Source organism: Globicephala melas, chromosome 18 (assembly GCF_963455315.2).
Source record: "Globicephala melas chromosome 18, mGloMel1.2, whole genome shotgun sequence".
NCBI lineage: Eukaryota > Metazoa > Chordata > Mammalia > Artiodactyla > Delphinidae > Globicephala > Globicephala melas.
In genome coordinates, this window is record NC_083331.1 from 8,672,702 (window position 1) to 8,690,961 (window position 18,260).

The window sequence follows — 18,260 nt, forward strand, 5'->3', positions numbered from 1 at the left end:
AGGTAGTCCCTTTTAAACCTAGTTTTCTCTAACCACCAAAACAGAAGAGAACCATTCATTTGTTCCTTTAAGTTTCATAGAGAAGAAAGAGAAAGCAGTTACAACTAGAAGCTAATAGCATGGAGAATCAGGTCTTTTAATATGTCTTAAGTTTATATACAACATCATGTTTTTAAATCTTATTATAAACACATTTTAAAGCCAAGAATAAATCCTTTTAAAAAGCAATTTCCTTTCTTCCATAACTGTGACTGATGATTTTTCTCACTTCTGAAAATTAACATAATAGTCTATTCTACTATTCTTTCTAACTTAAGTGTTCTGCCAGTCTTATTAATGTGATTTTTGTTCATAAAAGTTTGATCTTCACATCCTAATCATTCTCCCAGTGATCCAGTCTAGAACAGGGAATAAAACTTGAGTCTCAGATGAAAAGAAAGAATTAACGAATTTAGCCTTTTTTGTTTTTTTTTTTTTGATTCTTGGAAAAATTTAAGCTATAACCTCCTTCATTCTTCATTACCATTTAGACTACCCATTATGGAGACATCTAATGCACACACTCTTTTTTATAAATTGTAAATAATATAGCCAAGCTATGTAAGCAAAATGTGAAGCTTGAGTATATGTGGATATTATCCCCCCAAAAGTGACAATTTAATGATTACAAAGTCAACAATGTATACTGCGTGATAAATGGTGAAAGCAATTTGTGTTACTTATTCAACAATCAATCACTTAATGAGAGCCTGTTGTGTATACAAAGCATTATGCCAGCTCTGTGAGTGATGCAAATGTTAACACACAAAACAAGTCAGTGTTGAATGTTCAAAAAATTATATAAATCAGGAGCCATGGGCATTGAAAGAAAAAACAGATCACTTCTGGGTGGGATAAATATAGTTGGCGGCATTTAATCAATGATTTTTATGTTCGAATCAGGCAAATATACCGGGAAACTATTCTGAGCTCTTTAGGAGCTCTGGATCTATAACCTGGGACTACTTCTCCAAAGCAGCCCAGCCCAGGTGAACCAGAAACCCTAAGCAGAGAGAAGTAAAACAGGAGGGCTTGAAATCTGATCCTTTAGACTGCTCCTACAGAATCAAGGAAAGGAATTCCCATCTGGGCTCTCCGACACTTATCGCCTCTGCTTTCCTAAATGAGTCAAGCCATCCAGATTGACCTAGTTCTGCAGTGACCACATTGACTAGGATACCCAGGACCACCTGGGCCTGGAAAACAGGGGTACTGTTACGTGGATTATCATTATTATTAGAAGATTATTATGTGTTGATCTTGAATACACAGAATTTAGCCAAAACTATACCTTAGATTCATTCAGATTTACTAAATTTTAGTTTTGTTGACCAAACTTCGCTACTCAAAGGAGACACCAATTTTTAAAATGTTAATGAAGAAAAAATTAGTTACATTGCTGGTAGTCATCAAGATGTTCACTAGATTTCAATGTACTAGAAATGGAATATGAAAGTAATATAGTCTTTCTAATGTGTAGAGATCAAATAATAATAAGTAAAATATAAAGTTGCTTTTGTCTTTACCTTTAATAATGTCTCCTATTCATTAAAGAAGACTGGTAAATAAGGTTATAATATAGAAAAATTCGTTCTCAATACGGTAAAATTCTGTGGAATTTCTGTAATTAAGTTTTTTATGTTCTTAAACCAAAAAAAATTAGATTCAATGACAAATCCATATAAAGCAATACCATATATAATTTTTAATAACCGTAAAAGCACCATTATATAGAACACTTAATACTTCACAAAACATTAGAAAGAAGCTGTTGGCCAACAAGAAATAAAGCATACATCCTACATGGTCTTATCTGTGGTCTCACACCAAATTAATCTGATTCCAACCTTTTAAGATTTAATTTGGATTCATAAATTCACTATTAGTATAAGAGTTGTGGTAGAACTTCGTCTTAATACCACATAAAACACTGAGATTGCTCCTCTTAAGGCGAGCATGACTTTTCCATAACTCCATATAATCTACAGCCTGGGATGCTTCATTCCTTGTACTCCCAAAACTTTGGAGCTGCCAACCGATCAGACATGTTTATAGGCATAATTTTAAAAACTGCTTAATTATTCCTCTTAAAAATTATTGTTTTATAAAGGCAGGCTTGTTTTATTTACACTATTAGCTCAACAGCCAAAAGTTATTCAGGTTTAACCCTGTTCAATAAAGTGGTAGTTAAAACACAAGATATGACTTTAAATAATGATACTGATTTTCCTAAGTGGCTTGTATAGCTATTAAGAAAGATTTTAACAGACACTTCTAACAATGATACATTGCTAAAATAAAGGAATACTTTCCCAAGGTGTCTGCTTTGAAGGACAATATTCCCTTAGGTGTGTACTTTCTGGCATATTCATTTTAAAGGAAAATCAGTATCATCATTATAGCCACACATCTCACATTTTTGGATACATGGATGATCAAAGTAGCAATGGCACTAAAATTTTTCCTGCCTCCTACTTCTCCCTCACCTTTCCAACTTTCCTGATGGAGATGAATTTCCTGAAAAAATAGATTACTTCAGAGAAAGTGGTTCTGAAGCTTTATATTATAAACACTTTAGTTCATTAATGAGCCTATGTGGCTGATTATGTTCTTGAGTATGTTCTCAGGTTTCAGTTTTAAAGTAATTCTTTCTCTAGAGAAAGGGACTTTGTTTAATCAAATCGGCAGAATTCTCAGCATCAGACCATGCATATAGGATCACTTTAACAAATGCCTGTTGAAGAGGAATGTAATGACTTCTGCTAAAAAACTTTCAGGTTTGACTATTTACAGTGGAATTAGAGCTCTGACTACAACTGAACGAAGAATAAATACCAAAAATTGAAGTAAAAACTGATTTAGGAAAATTTTGAATGCCTGTAAGAGAGATCTCTAATACCCATGGTGACAACCACCCCTTCTGTTAAAGGAGCTCTCATTAGTGAAGCCGCCATGAGCCCTCCGGTTTGGGAACTCTGCGCAGGTGTTCCAGTACCCTGCACCGTCGGAAGGAGATGCATTGTTCCTGTCCTGGTTTCTGTTCGCTCTGCTTGGTTTTTCGGCATGCAGCACACTGTAAAAGGTAACATCATGTTCATACCGTTCTTTCATTCGGTGTATTTTCTCTCTTGGGACTCCATGAATGTTTCTTCTGCGTGGGGAAAAAAAAAAATGAAACTGGTTAGTTAAGGCAGCATATCAAAATGATATAAATTCTTGTATTTTACAAGTCCTATATTATTACATGCACTCCCTATTCTCAGGATGGACCTCTGACAAAAGCAAAACATCGTGTTAAGCCGTTATCTTTCAGGTTCAACTCCTGTTTTTCCTGCTGCCCTGCACACTCCCAAACTACCCTGAGGCTAGCAAAGAGCTAAAGCTTCAAAAGTGCTTTGTTTCTGGAAATCTCAATTCTGTGCTTCAAAACATAAAAAAGCACCGTGAGATCTTTTTATTATGTATTTGCCAATTTGTCATGCATATATCTATAATCAATTATATCAGTCCTAGATACTTCTAGATCCTTATAAAAACAATATTCTTCAATTCTAGTGGGCATGAGAATCAATTGGGGATGTAGTTTGAAATGTAATTACCAGAGATTCCATCTATGGAATGGGGTTCATGAACTAGGACTTTAACAACCACTCAGGTGATTCTGATGGGGGTGGTCCACAGATCCCTCTGGAAACACTATCTGCTTATAACCATAAGATGAACTAGACTTATTCCTAAAAAGTAAATTCTGATCTCACTGGTTACTTTAAATCACTGACGTTATCAAATAGCACAGATAATGAATATCAGAACCCATGCATTCAGTCAACAAGTTAGTATTATTTGGACATTTACTGCTTTACAAACTAGAAGCAGCATCTAGACCATAAATGAACCACAGACTGTTCAACATCTAAAGATCTGTTTAGCCTAAGTGCAAAAACATCACTCACAAGTGCAATCCCATGCAGAGGAAAGTGCTTTTAAATGTTCATTAATGAAGCATTTTAGCAGAATGTTAAATGTGTCCTTTTCAAGGACCAAGTCCAAGCCAAGATTTAGCATTTAGCATTATATTAGAAAACTGACCCCAAACTAAAGTCTTTCACATTAATAATTCCAAAGTTATCAATTTCCAAGAATTACCATTTCTGGCCTGAAAACTACCATGTCCATTTCCAGCCTGAAAAGATTCTTTTGTTCGGTCTGATATACCTGAAAATAGCAGGATACACAATGAGGAACTAGAAAAACAAAGAAGTACCTTGCTAACTCTTGAACGTTGAATTTCCAGCGAGTGTCAGGTTCTCGGAATATAACTTCATAGTTATTTTCAAGTGCCTGATTTTTCAAAAGTACATAAAACATTGAAGACATGGTACGTATGTTTGGGAATGTTTATGCTGCCATTTAACATTTACTATAAATCTTTTCTAAAATTCCTTTTGTTTAACCAGTAATCCAATGCCTTAGTTTATGTTAACAAATACAGTTGGTACATTTCCATACATAGCCACTCTCAGATTATATTACGGTTCCCAATGATAAACTGTGAATAATTCTATTTACCATGACGGAAAATTACAAAGGTTCTTTGTTTTGAACATTTCAAAAATAGATAGCTGAACTACTTTTAAATGCCCTGTCCACAGGAATGAGGAATGAACTCCAATGGCTTCTCAAAGTCCCTATGTGACTATCATAGACTCACTGCTGTCAAATGCCTTGGCCTATTCCTCATACCTTGGTTTAGAAAGTGAGAGTGCCATAGGCACAGAGCTTGGGAAACAAAAGTGGTTTCCACAACCTTTACATATTCTTCCCTCCAAAAGTAGCTCTCCCTGCTATGCAATATAGTTTGGCTCAATTCACTGTGCCCCATTTCCTTGAGTTTAGAAAATTATTACCATTTCCATTAGAAACATCAAACATTGTTTACATTCATAAATTGACCACTACTTTTTTTTAAATCTCAATCTGAACTTTCTATTATCACTATTTTTTTATTGTGTTATAAAATACAAAATGAAAAGAACTAAGTAAGCAGCTTTCCTCTGCATTCTTTAAATGGACACTTCTAATTTGGGAAGGATATCAGATATCATAGGTGGAAAATATTTAATTTCTGGGTCCTACTAATAGCTGTGGATGTCTGGAAAAGATTGTGCATGTCTAGAAATTAGAAAATAAAAAGTAAAATGACTTCCCTTAAGCCACTCTCAGTTAACCCGACTCTTGGTTCTGAGTTGTGCCTTAATTAACGTGACTCTTCACGTCCCTATTCATTTCTCTCCCAAGTGGATGCTCGATCCGTGAACTGAAGTAACCACAAAGTTGATGCTAATTTTTCCTACATTCACCAAAGTCCCACAGTCTGGGCCTAAATAAAACTGATGAAAGTACAGTTAGAGAAAAGCATACCTGTATGCAAGCTACTTTGCCCGAAATGTAAAAAGAGGCTTAAAAATAGACTGCCATGAGCCCAGTTATAGAGATATTCACTTTACAATTAGCCAAGTAGGGAGAATACTCAGCTGTCTTCATCCTGCCCCTGTATGTTTCTGGATCTTTTCTGTTTTCTACACTCAGTAAGGAATGAAAACTTATTAGCACAAAAGATGAAATATGTCTTAAAACAGATCAGACATATTTCAAAAATAAAGAAAAATGTGCATATTGCTTTATTCATCTGTTGTTCTGACAGTAGGCAGCTGAGTTGTTACCTTTATTGTGTATTTATATTTGTATTCTAATATCTTAATAGGGTTACAGTGTTAATCTGTTTTTAAACTAAAAATTTCATTGCCCTAGAACTTCCATGCAGCAGCACTACATAGTACTGAAGTCCCCAGCGTGGCAAAGACAGAAGTGTGTGCTATGAACATCATCTACAACTCTGCTGGTGGCATCATCTAGTCCAACATTTCTTGGCAGGTTTCAGCAGATGCTCCTATGTATGCCTTCCCTTAGGAAAACAATCAAGACAGAAATGCTGTCAAGAATTCAGACCAAGGACTATTTTAAAAATGTACCCTGAGGTGGTATTAGCATCTCAGTAAATTTCAGCCATTGAACAGCAGAGAAACACTAAAACCTCTTTACCTGCTCCCTGAGAGAACAACTATTAATGAGTATGAGATCGTGGAAGATCAGAAAAAGAAGAAAGAACAAATGTTTCAACTTTCTCACAAAATGTCCATAACTGAAAATTCACAATGATACTTCTTCCTACCATGACTGCATAGGGCTTCATTTCCCAGGCGTGGAGGTTGGTATTATCAATAATAATGGGGGATATGCCATTCCTCATTGCTTTTCTTGCTGCAACACAATGTTATATAACAGTGAACAACAAGCAACAATCAGAGAAGGGTGAGCGTACTCCATATTTTGTTATTTTTATTACAGGATGTGCTCATTATACAACTTTAATACCACCTATTTCAGAACCCACTATCAATAATTTTATTTTTCCTGGAATCTAGGGAAGTTACACTCTGGCATTCTGTTTGGGGGAAAAAATGGCAGAACTTTAGATTAAGCTCCTTCCATAAACCTTTTTCATTTTGCAGTATCTACAATCTATGTGCACAACAGGATTTACCAGGGGTGTGGAAAGGAATTTGTCACCTCTTTTCTGGTTCCATTCATGAGCTTCCTCCAGGAAGTCAGGATTGAATTCATAGGCACCATCTTCCCTGAAGAAAAAATCATCCGTGCTGAAAATCAGGGCCCTGGGAAAGTCGTGTTGCAATTGTCTGGAAAGTGGGGAAATAAGAGATTATTTTATGACCATGCATTTTCATAATATAAATCATTTCCTTCCATCTCCAACATTTAGCAGTTTATGAGTCCACCAGGTTTGAGTTGTTGAATATCAAAAACATGAGATGCTTGTTCTCTCTAGAAGGTATCACTCTTTCGTAGGGGGAAGGAGAAGGCTGACGGGACTGGGTGGTGCCCAGCTCTTGAAACTAGGAAGTGCTGGTCACCACCGACTTTTGCAGCAACCAGGAGTGACTCCAGATGAACCTGTGGAGGCTACGCTGCGGGTGTGACAAGAGTCATTCCTTGTGGGCACAGCCCTTACTGCCATTCCTCTGTGATGCACCACTGCCCACACCCTCATGCTGCAGCCCCTTCCTGCATCCCCTCACCTGTCCTGGGTCCCCTCGCCTTGGAGAGCTGTTCTCCATAAGGACCCATCTGAGATATTGGTTCTTGCTGAGGTATGAAATGTAGATTAAAGTGACGTGATGTGTGTGCTACCTCTATTAGGTAACATTTTAGCAGTGACCTAAACCGAATTTTAAAGCCACAGCAGGAGAAGAAAAGAGGCAGATTCCAACATTCCCCATGCCTTCCTAAACCTCTATCACTCTAAGTATGAAAATATCACAGAAAAAAGAAAACCCATCATGGAGTTCCCCCTTTAAAGCAAAAAAACCCATTAAATTCTGCACAAAAAAAAACTTCACAGGGCTTCCCTGGTGGCGCAGTGGTTGGGAGTCCGCCTGCTGATGCGGGGGACGCAGGTTCGTGCCCCGGTCCGGGGGTATCCCACGTGCCGCGGGGCGGTTGGGCCCGTGGGCCATGGCTGCTGGGCCTGCGCGTCCGGAGCCTGTGCTCCGCCACGGGGGAGGCCACAGCGGTGAGAGGCTCGCGTACCGCAAAAAACAAAAACAAAAAAAAAACAAAACTTCACAGAGAAGATGTTCCCACTAGAAATCCTTATTCAGACTTTTCTGGGGAGAAGATGGCTATTATGCTAGATAGGTAACTGGGTAAATCTCTGAGCCTCTTTTCTTTATCTGTAAAAACTGTGGATAATGTCACCTATCGCTAAGTTAGGATGATGACTTAATAACTTGAGGAAGCGCCTCGCGCAGCACCTGACACAATGAATGTTTATTTCTCTTCTCCCTGCAGCACTCACCAGCATAATTCTAACATCAAACAAATTCACCAGGCAAATAGAGTACATAACAAAATGGCCATGCTCAGAATAAAAAGATATTTAAAAGTTGGAGGAAAAAAATGTTGGAGGGTGACAAGGGCAGGAAATGTAAAGAGAAAACAGAACTATTCAACTGTTCTTCCCCATCAAGAAGAATTCTCTTTAATCAGGAAAGAACGCAAGGCACTGAAACCACAGATAACGAAGCGCTTGGGTTGAAACACTTGGGTTCAATTCTTGACTACTCAGTCATGTGATCTCTCTCTCTAAGCTTCTGTTTTCCTGACTGAAAACTTGTATAATAATCACTACCTATTAAACAGAGCTCCTAGTAAGGCTCAAATGAGATTAGGTATGGGAAAACATTTTCCAAGAGGTAAGGCACTTTACAAATGTGAGGTATGTTATTTTATTAATAATGAAAACAAATGAAGTCAAATTTTCCAACTAAGACTGTTTACATGCCATCATAGTAAAGTACATTGGAGTGTGTACATAATGGGAGAGGTGGTGAAGAAAATGTGGCCATTTTAAATCTACCACAGATACAGAAACTGACATGAAAGAAAAGTATAAAGATCTGATGAAACAAATTCGCATAGTTTCCTTGTAAATGTCTTTTTGATTTTAAAGACACTCAAACTGAAAAGCCCAAATCATAGATCCAAACTTTACCTCCATGAGAACAATTATTATAAAGACACCTTAGAAGAAAATCTAAGGGCAACACTAACTGCATTTTCAGGTGTGTGTATTTTATATTTGTAAATGCTTTACAGTTTTTAAATTATTTTCATCAATATTATCTAGTCTAAATCATGAAAGCTTCATTCAGAGTTTAAATAATACTGTGTAACTTATTTTCCTTATCTTTTGTGTACTATGTTAAGCAACTCTGGATATTAGTTCCAGGACTTTTTTTTTTTGATATTCCTTCTAAATCTGGTTTCATTTGTTTTCCTATTAAGTCTGCCACTTATAGGTTTTGTTTTGCCATCTTCAGAGTTGAGTTTTTCTTTTCATAGACATAGCCGTATCTACTCATGTTTTCCACTGTAGCCTACATGGTCCTCCTAACAAACAGGAAGGCAAAAATATGAGTATTTTTCACCTTTACAACTCGGATGGAATGTGTGGGCAAGGGAGGAAGAAAAAGCGGTCTTCATGATCTTACTGAATGATCATTCCTTCGAAAACTTGTTTTATCTTCACCTGAATGTTAAATTAGCACTGGCAGTCATGGTACATCTTGAATATGCAAGACAATAAAAGCTCTCCTAGCTAAATGAAAAACTGATTAAATAGACAATCCTGAGAGTCTCAAACTTAAGTGGAAGCAATAAATACCATTCCATCAGCTTCAGAAGTGATGAGGATAATGCCCCAGCTCTAGCTTGCTTTATGGTGGTCAGGAGCCTCATGCATTAGGGAAATTGAGAGAATGAAAATAAAAGGGAAAAAAATAGAAAGACAATTACATCCACATAATTTTCACCTCCACAGCTCCCCCCAAATTCACTTGAAAGCACTACTGTGAAGAGAAACTCAAGGCTCTAATCTTGATTTCACAACTTACATCATTCTTTTATTTAATAATAGAGAACCATGGGAATATATTTAGATATCTATTAGTTACTCCCCACTCGCTGACAAAAGTCCAACATTAGTATGTAATTTTGAGTTGTACCCCTAACTTTTTATTATGGAAATTTTCCAACATGCAAAAGTAGGCAGAATAATATAATCATTCCCCACGTACCCATCGTCCAGCTTTAACAATTATCATCATATGGCCAGTTTTGTTCCATCTGCTTCATACTTCATTTCAGCAAATACCGCATCAGCGTTCAGATTTCCCTGATTTTCTCATAAACATATTACTATAATTGGTTTGTGTGAATCAAGAGCTAAACAAGATCCACACTGCTGGGCTGCCACGTCCCTTGTCTCATTTATTCCATACTTGCCCTCTCCTTTTTATTGCCACCTGAACTTCCCCCCCCCAACCTTTTATATGTAGAAAAGGTTCAAACCTATAGAAATGAGTTGAAGGAATAATACTATGAACTCTCCTTACCCTTCACTTACAGTTGTTAACATTTTGCCTCATTTATTTTACATCTCTCGCATATGTATTTTTGATGTACCATTTAAAAGTAAGTTGCAGACATCATGATACTTTGTTCCTAAATGCTTTGTCAAGTATCTTCTATAAATAAGAACATTCTCCTACATAATTATATCACATCTTAAAAATAACATTAATTTACATTACTTTATAATTATAAATTATACCAAATATTATAAATATATACTATAAATAAATTATAAGTGTATTAATTTACATTGTAATTTTACATTATAGCTATTTATAATAGCTAATGTTAATAGATTTTTTTATTTTAAAATTTTAAAATTTCCTTCATGGTACCAATAATATCTTTCATAGGTTCAAGTACTGCATTTGGTTATTATGTCTCTTTGGTGTCTTTTAATCTAGAACTGTCATGCCTTCTTTGGTTTCCCTTTTTGAAAAGTCTAGTCGGTTGGCTTGAGACTGCCCCACATTCTGGGTTTGCATGATTGTTTCCTCATAATTAGATCCAGGTTAAACATTTTTAGAAGGAACGTACAGAGGTGATGTTTGTGTACTTCTGATTGCACATAATGACCATTTCTACCATTGTGCTAAGTTTGACCACTTGGCTAAAAGGTGCTGTCAGCTAGATCTCTCCACTGTAAAGGTGCACTGCTTCCCTTGTAATACTATGTAATGCTGGTGGGCAGGGAGTGTGAAACACGAGACTCCACGTAACATCCTGTTCCCCAACAACCTTTCCCTCAACGATCTTTACATTCATTGCCGATCACTGCCAAATCAGTTATTACATTGGGAATTGCAAATACTGATTATCCCACGTAATTTCTTCTATATTTACTAGGTGGCATTGTCTAGTAAGGAAGAGCTCTCTTTCCCTGTCCCCTTTTGATAATGCTTACCATCATTATTCTTTATGATGAGCAAATGGCCCCAAATCTGACCAGCAGGTACCCCTTCAAGCTGGTTCCTGTGTCTTTGTCTACACCAACCTTAAAAATACAACTTTTCCTTTCTTATTAGCAAAGTAATACATATTCAAGGCAAAATATTTTGAAAGAGAAAACTGCAAAATACGCGAGGTTCCTATATTCCCCCACTTAAAAATAATTGTTAATATTTTGATCCTTTTTCCAGGGGACAGAATTTTTTTCTTTTTCTCTCATCTGATATTTTGTTATATAAAAACAGAAACATAATGTAGAGAATACCAACTTATTTTCACCAAACTTATTTCCACAGCAATTATTTCCTACCTCATGAAATATGACTTTGTGCCATTATTTTTAATGATTATGACATAGTTATTCATATGGATGTACCATAATTTACTTAACCAATGCTCTGTGGGGTTAGGTATTTAGTTTGGCCCCAACTTCTTTGATTACCAGCAAGTTTAAATACTTTTTCTTATGCGTGCTGGTCATTTAGAGATATTCTTTTGTGAACTGCATTTTCATGTCCTAATAAAACCTCCTTATTGGGAGGTTTATGGCTTTCTTTTTGAATATGTAAAATTCTTAAGTACATCAATTTCTTTTTAATTTTGTTTATAATGAACTCTAACATACAAGTCTCAGTTATTAGAAGTTTTCTTAGTCACATGTATCCATCTTTTATTTTCTACTTTCTGTCTTTGGTAATACATTTACAAGTCTTTCCCAACCCAAGATTATGTAAATATTCATCCATGTTCTATTACATTTTACTACCCAGTCCGTCTAAAATTTTAGTTTAGTATGTGGCAGTGGTTAAGACAGAATGGAAATGGACCCCTATCTTAAACCGCTCACAAAAACTTGAAATGGAGTAAAGACTTAAACATAAGACCTGAACCATAAAACTCCTAGAAGAAAGCATAGGGGAAAATCTCCTTGACATTGGTCTTGGCAATGATTTTTTGGATATTACACCAAAAAGCAAAAGCAATAAAAGCAAAAATTAATAAGACTACATCAAACTGAAAAGCTTCTATACAGCAAAGGAAACAATCAACAAAATAAAAAGGCAATCTACCAAAAGGAAGAAAATATTTCTAAATCATATATCTGATAAGGGATTAATATCCAAAATATATAAATAACTCATATAACTCATTAGCAAAAACCAAACAATCCAATTTAAAAATGGGCAGAGGATCTGAATAGACATTTTTCCAAAGAAGACATACAAATGGCAAACAGGTACGTAAAAAGGTGCTCAACATCATTAACCATCAGGGAAACGCAAATCAAAACCACAATGAGCTGTCACCTCACACCTGTTAGAATGGCTGTCATCAGGAAGACAAGAGATTAAAAGTGTTGATGAGGACGTGGAGAAAAGGAAAACCTTGTGCTCAGTTAGAAGGAATGTAAATTAGTGCAGCCACTGTGGAAAACAGAATGGAGGTTTCTCAAAAAATTAAAAATAGAACTACCATAAAATCCAGTAATCCCACTTTTAGTTATATACCCAAAGAAAATGAAAACAGGATCTTGAAGAGTTATCTGCACTCCCATGTTCACTGAACCATTATTCACAATAGCCAAGATATGAAAACAACCTAAGTGTCTGTCAATGGACAAATGGATAAATGTGGTAAATATATACAATGGAATATTATTCTGCCATGAGAAAGAAGGAAATCCTGCCATTTGTGACAACATGGATGAACCTTAATGGCATTATGTTGTAAAATAAATCAGAGAAAGATAAATACTGTATGATCTCACTTATATGTGGAATCTAAAAAAGTTGAACTCATAGAAAGAGAGTATAGTGGTGGTTACCAGGGGCTGAAGGTGTGGGAAATGGGGAAATGTTGCTCAAAGATTACAAACTTCCAATTATCAGATGAATAAATTCTGGGGATCGGGAGCTTCCCTGGTGGCGCAGTGGTTGAGAGTCCGCCTGCCGATGCAGGGGACACGGGTTCATGCCCGGGTCTGGGAGGATCCCACATGCCGCGGAGCGGCTGGGCCCGTGAGCCATGGCCGCTGAGCCTGCGCGTCCGGAACCTGTGCTCCACAACGGGAGAGGCCACAACAGTGAGAGGCCCGCATACCGCAAAAAAAAAAAATAATTCTGGGGATCTAATGCACAGCATGGTGGTTATAGTTAATACTGTTATTATACACTTGAAAATAGCTGAAAGAGTAGATCTTAAATATTCTCATCACAAAAAAAGAATGGTAATTATGTGGCACAATGGAGGCGTTGGCTAACAACAGTGGTAACCATTTTTCTTTTTAAAAAAAAAATAATTTATTCATTTATTTTTGGCTGTGTTGGGTCTTCGTTGCTGTGCGCAGGCTTTCTCTAGTTGCTGCGAACGGGGGCTACTCTTCATTGCGGTGGCTTCTCTTGTTGCGGAGCACGGGCTCTAGGTGCACGGGCTTCCATAGTTGTGCCTCGCGGGCTCTAGAGTGCAAGCTCAGTAGCTGCGGTGCACGGGCTTAGTTGCTCTGCGGCACGTGGGATCTTCCCAGACCAGGGCTCGAACCTGTGTCCCCTGTATTGGCAGGTGGATTCTTAACCACTGCGCCACCAGGTAAGTCCGGTAGTAACCACTTTTCAATAAAGAAATGTATCAAATCAACATATTGTACACCTTAAACTTACACAGTGTGTTAATTACACCTCAATAAAGCTGGCGGAAAAAAAAAAAGACCAGAGAGTGGTACAGCTGGATTAAAACCCAGGCTTCTGGCCTCAGAGCTATACACTAAACCACTGTGATTGAGTGCTATAAAATAAACAAACCACATTTATCCTTTTCTCTAGTGACATTGAGATTGTTTGCAATTTTCTCTATCATGAACAACTTTTCGTGAACATCACTGTGCCAATCTCCTTGTGCATATGTACAATGTCTCCTGAGGGTATATACTCCAAGTGGAATAGCTATTAAATCCTTTTTGTTTGTTTTTTGAAAGAACAGAGCAGAGCAGATGTTATTTAAAATTTCCTTCTTTCCTTCAGAAAAAAATTTTTCTCTCTGATAGAATATGTTCCATGAAGGCAGGGATTTTTGTTTCTTTTGTTCACCGTTCTATTCTAAGCATCTAGAAGAATGCCAGGTACATGAGAGATAATAAATATTTGGTAACTGTATGAATGGTTCTTGAATGTTAGGCTCTGTTGTCTTAATTATGTAAACTTTGTATAGGGTCCCAAACTGTGTAAGGAGAATTTCTATTTACTCATCTTTACATGTTGAGAATTTTACCCAAACTTCCGATTTACCCCCAAAGAGGACTGGGAGAGAGAATTCTTAGATTCCAGCACTCCCTCTAGATGTTACTGGAATTCTCAAGGACTTTAAGCTGGGAGGCAGGAAACAGATTCAGTGACCCAACAACCTGAGGAGAATGGGGAGGGAGACACGTCTGTAAACATCTCAGGCTAGTCTCCCCTGAAGCGCCGTGTGGCCTGCCCTTCTCGGTGCTGCCAACCACCATGCCAAGGCTGAGCCCTGCCCTTGGAGAGATGGAGCTCAACCATCACCAGCACCATGGATACCGTCAAGCCACAGTGGCTAAGGGGACTCCAGTGAAGAGTTCCCAGGCTGTCCTACGCTCACTCTTGCCCTCACTCCTCACACCTCCAAAGTAGGGCATGTTTTTGAGATCCAAAACCAGACTAACAGTTAGCCCTCATGTGCCAGTGTGGCTCCACTGCAGTTTCTAGGAGAAATTCCTTTCAGTATCTTGAATGCGAACAGCACCCTTCCAGAGAATCCAGCAATGCCACAGGCTATGTTTTATGTTTTCAACTCAGCCATGCTCTGAAGAGGAGAAGGAATCAGAAGCACACCCACCTCAGCACTAACTTGTTTTTAGCTGTGTTTTCCCAAAATGTCATAAAGCAGTTACAGACAACAGAACAGTGGCCAGACAGGAAAACTGTCACTCTGGGCTCTTTTTTGACTGCTGTTTAAATGGGAAAACAGCTGTATCTTTGATACTTTTTTTTTTTTTTTTTTTTTGCGGTACTCAGGCCTCTCACTGTTGTGGCCTCTCCCGTTGAGGAGCACAGGCTCCGGATGCGCAGGCTCAGCGGCCATGGCTCACGGGCCCAGCCACTCCGCAGCATGTGGTATCTTCCCGGACCGGGGCTCGAACCCGTGTCCCCTGTATCGGCAGGCGGACTCCCCACCACTGCGCCACCAGGGAAGCCCGATACTTATTTTTAAATCTCTCTTTAGGATAACTATTGGGTGAAGGAGATGGCACATGAAACATTTTCACATGTAAAACACAGGAATGGGTTTCTTATGAACGGAATTAAAGTTTTTTTTTCTTTTTCTTTATTTTTCCCCCTCTTGTCTATTCTCAACAGCTCGTGCGTTCTTTTACATTTCTCTTTATGTGAATAATCTCCTTTTTGGTTTTGTTGTTTACTCAAGACCCATGCTGATTCTGAGCTACCAACTCTTAGGAAGTTTCTGGAATTAACACATCCATCAAATATTTAGACCTACTATGTGCCAGGCCTTCTTTTAGGGACTGAACAGAATAAAGCCCCTGATCTCATGGAGCTTGCATCACATCTCATGAAGCTTACCTTCTCATAAAAGAAATAGATAATAAACAGGTATGTATATGCCAAGTGGTGCTAAGTTCAAGAAAGAAAAGAAAGTCAAAGTAAGGGGCAAAGAAGGTTGGAGAGGTGCTACCATCCAGAGGGCCTTTCTGGATGGCAGAGAAGGTCCCTTTCAGACCCTTTTCTTCATCATAACCTTAAAAAGTATGGGTAAAGAACACTGAAATATTCTAGTTATACAATACTTCAACAGGACTCCTTAATCGTCAAAAGTGGATGTAGGTGTTTTTGTCCATGAACATCGCTGGTAAGACCACTTTGTGCATTATGAAATCCTGAATCTCAGAATCAAATGCATGATTCTCTGATCCTAACGTCCTCATCTGTAACATAAAAACACTCCATGTTAGGATTATTGTAAAGATCCAGTAAGCTAGCATATATAGTGCCTGCATACAGTCAATACTCAGTAAATGTGGGCTTTCTTTTGTCTCCATTACTGCCATACCCTTTCCCAGGCTCTTACCTTGATCAAAACAGATAGCCTTCTCCCCAAGCCATGCCTGCAATGCGACGGAGAGCATTATGAAGGAACAATCAGACGTGAGACTAGTTTTCCTCTTATCGTACTATTTCCTTAATCTCATTGAACCTAGCTATCTTTAGGTAACTTGGAATGATAATAATTTCATACCGGGTTCCTCTAGAGTCTGAATGGGCCTAGAACGGTTGCCATTATATAGAGAAGAGTTCGTCAAAATGCCAAGAAGGAACCTGGGCACTAAGTTGGGTTATGTTATAAATATCCTGTCATGTGAGTGAGTGAGGAAGAAACATGAGATAACCCTGGGAGGTCAGTGTTGGCTATCTCTCCCCAACACATTATAGTCAGGATAATTATGAATACTTATTTAGAAATCCAAATCTCATCTCTCCCCATGGCCCTCAATGGTACCACATTAATAAAGAAAATTGGGGCTTCCCTGGTGGTGCACTGGTTGAGAATCCGCCTGCCAACACAGGGGACATGGGTTTGAGCCCTGGTCTGGGAAGATCCCACATGCCGCAGAGCAACTAAGCCCATGCACCACAACTACTGAGCCTGTGCTCTAGAGCCTGCCAGCCACAACTACTGAGCCTGTGTGCCACAACTACTGAAGCCCGTGTGCCTAGAGCCTGTGCTCCGCAACAAGAGAAGCCACTGCAATGAGAAACCCACGCACTGCAATGAAGAGTAGCCCCAGCTCACCACAACTAGAGAAAGCCCACGCGCAGCAATGGAGACTCAAAACGCAGCCAAAAATAAATAAAATCAATTCTCGGTAATTTTTTTTGTATTAGAAGAAACATATCACCAATACTGACAAATAATAACATGTGGCTTCCTTACCCTGACAGTTGAAATCCAGGTAATAAACTAAGCCCACTTAATAGGGCCTTTACCTGTTTTTTCATGAACAGTAGATCGAAACCAACCTCATTATACTTTTACCACCTTAGTCCCACTAGTCTCTTCCTTTGGTGCAGAAGAAAAAGCTCTGATTAGAAATAAGGAGAATTCATTGCTATGAACTTGATCAAGATATACAACTTCTTGAAATAATGTCATTTGCAGCAATATGAATACAACTAGAGATTATCATACTAAGCAAAGTAAGTCAGAAAGACCAATACCAAGTGATATCACTTATACGTGGAATCTAAAATTCAATACAAATCAACATATCTACAAAACAAAACCAGACTCACAGATATAGAGAACAGACTTGTGGTTGCCAAGGGAGAGGGGGGTAGGGGAGGGAAGGAATGGGAGTTTAGGATTAGCAGAGGCAAACTATTATATATAGGATGGATAAACAAAAAGGTCATACTGTATAGCACAGGCAACCATATTCAATATTCTGTGACAAACCATAATGGAAAAGAATCTGAAAAAGAATATATATATATGTGTGTGTGTATATATATATATATATATATATATATATAAAACTGAGTCACTTTGCTGCACAGAAATTACACAACATTGTAAATCAACTATACTTCAATAAAAATTTTTTTTAAAAGTATATAACTTCTCAGAGTTTAGTGTCTTGAGCTTGGACTAGATGAACACTGTGGGAACTTCTTGTTCATTTCCTGAGATTTTCCTATGAAAACATTCTTCCCCTTTCATTTCTTCCTCTATTCCTACTGCTTCTCTAATCATAACCACATCTGCGACACTATATTGCCCAATTCAGCAGGGTCTTCTTCCACTACCCCGACAGCTCCAGGACTATGGTGGTGGGGATTCTCCTGTGTTACCTTTCTAGTAAGTGATTGTGAACACATACTGCAGAGTGTGTTCTTACTCTCTGTGAACATAGGAAGCACATATAGTACTCATTCATCCCAGCCTCCAAAGAGAGGCACTGCAAGGATTCTCAGCGATGGGGAGAAGAGATTCAGGACCCATCTTAGGAAAATTACTAAAAATATAAAAAGTACCTTCTCCAAGTAGACCTAAGTGGCTAAAACTCTGAGACGTCACCTGCCTGATACTCTATTTTCATACACACAGACTTGGAATACTGCCAACTTCCTATTTTGACCTTGCTTTTATTTATGAGAGCCCTATGCTCATAATTAAAAACACCA

At 38.0% G+C, this 18,260-nt stretch overlaps 1 protein-coding gene and 1 non-coding gene across 10 annotated transcripts in view; both read right to left on the reverse strand.

The window, feature by feature from the left end:
• The window catches only part of N4BP2L1 (NEDD4 binding protein 2 like 1), a 35,078-nt gene that overhangs the window by 10,341 nt on the left and 6,477 nt on the right, over nt 1-18,260 (reverse strand). For 4 of the 9 annotated variants that reach the window (XR_004044791.3, XM_070044076.1, XM_060287961.2 and 1 more), the window contains exons 2-4: nt 6,670-6,797; nt 4,186-4,254; nt 3,140-3,190 (exon numbers count right to left, since the gene is read on the reverse strand). Coding sequence is in view for 8 of the 9 variants with exons in the window: in XM_070044076.1 (XP_069900177.1) it covers nt 3,147-3,190; nt 4,186-4,254; nt 6,670-6,797 (241 nt within the window). In the remaining variant the exon portion in view is untranslated. Of the gene's footprint in view, nt 1-1,721; nt 3,191-4,185; nt 4,255-4,303; nt 4,381-6,271; nt 6,361-6,643; nt 6,798-18,260 lie in introns of those variants that run through there. The other 5 variants (XM_070044075.1, XM_030882545.3, XM_030882547.3 and 2 more) reach the window with 5 other exon arrangements.
• LOC115866849 (small nucleolar RNA SNORA16B/SNORA16A family) lies at nt 14,916-15,047 on the reverse strand. Its single transcript, XR_004044877.1, has one exon. It is a non-coding gene; the product is annotated as a small nucleolar RNA SNORA16B/SNORA16A family (small nucleolar RNA).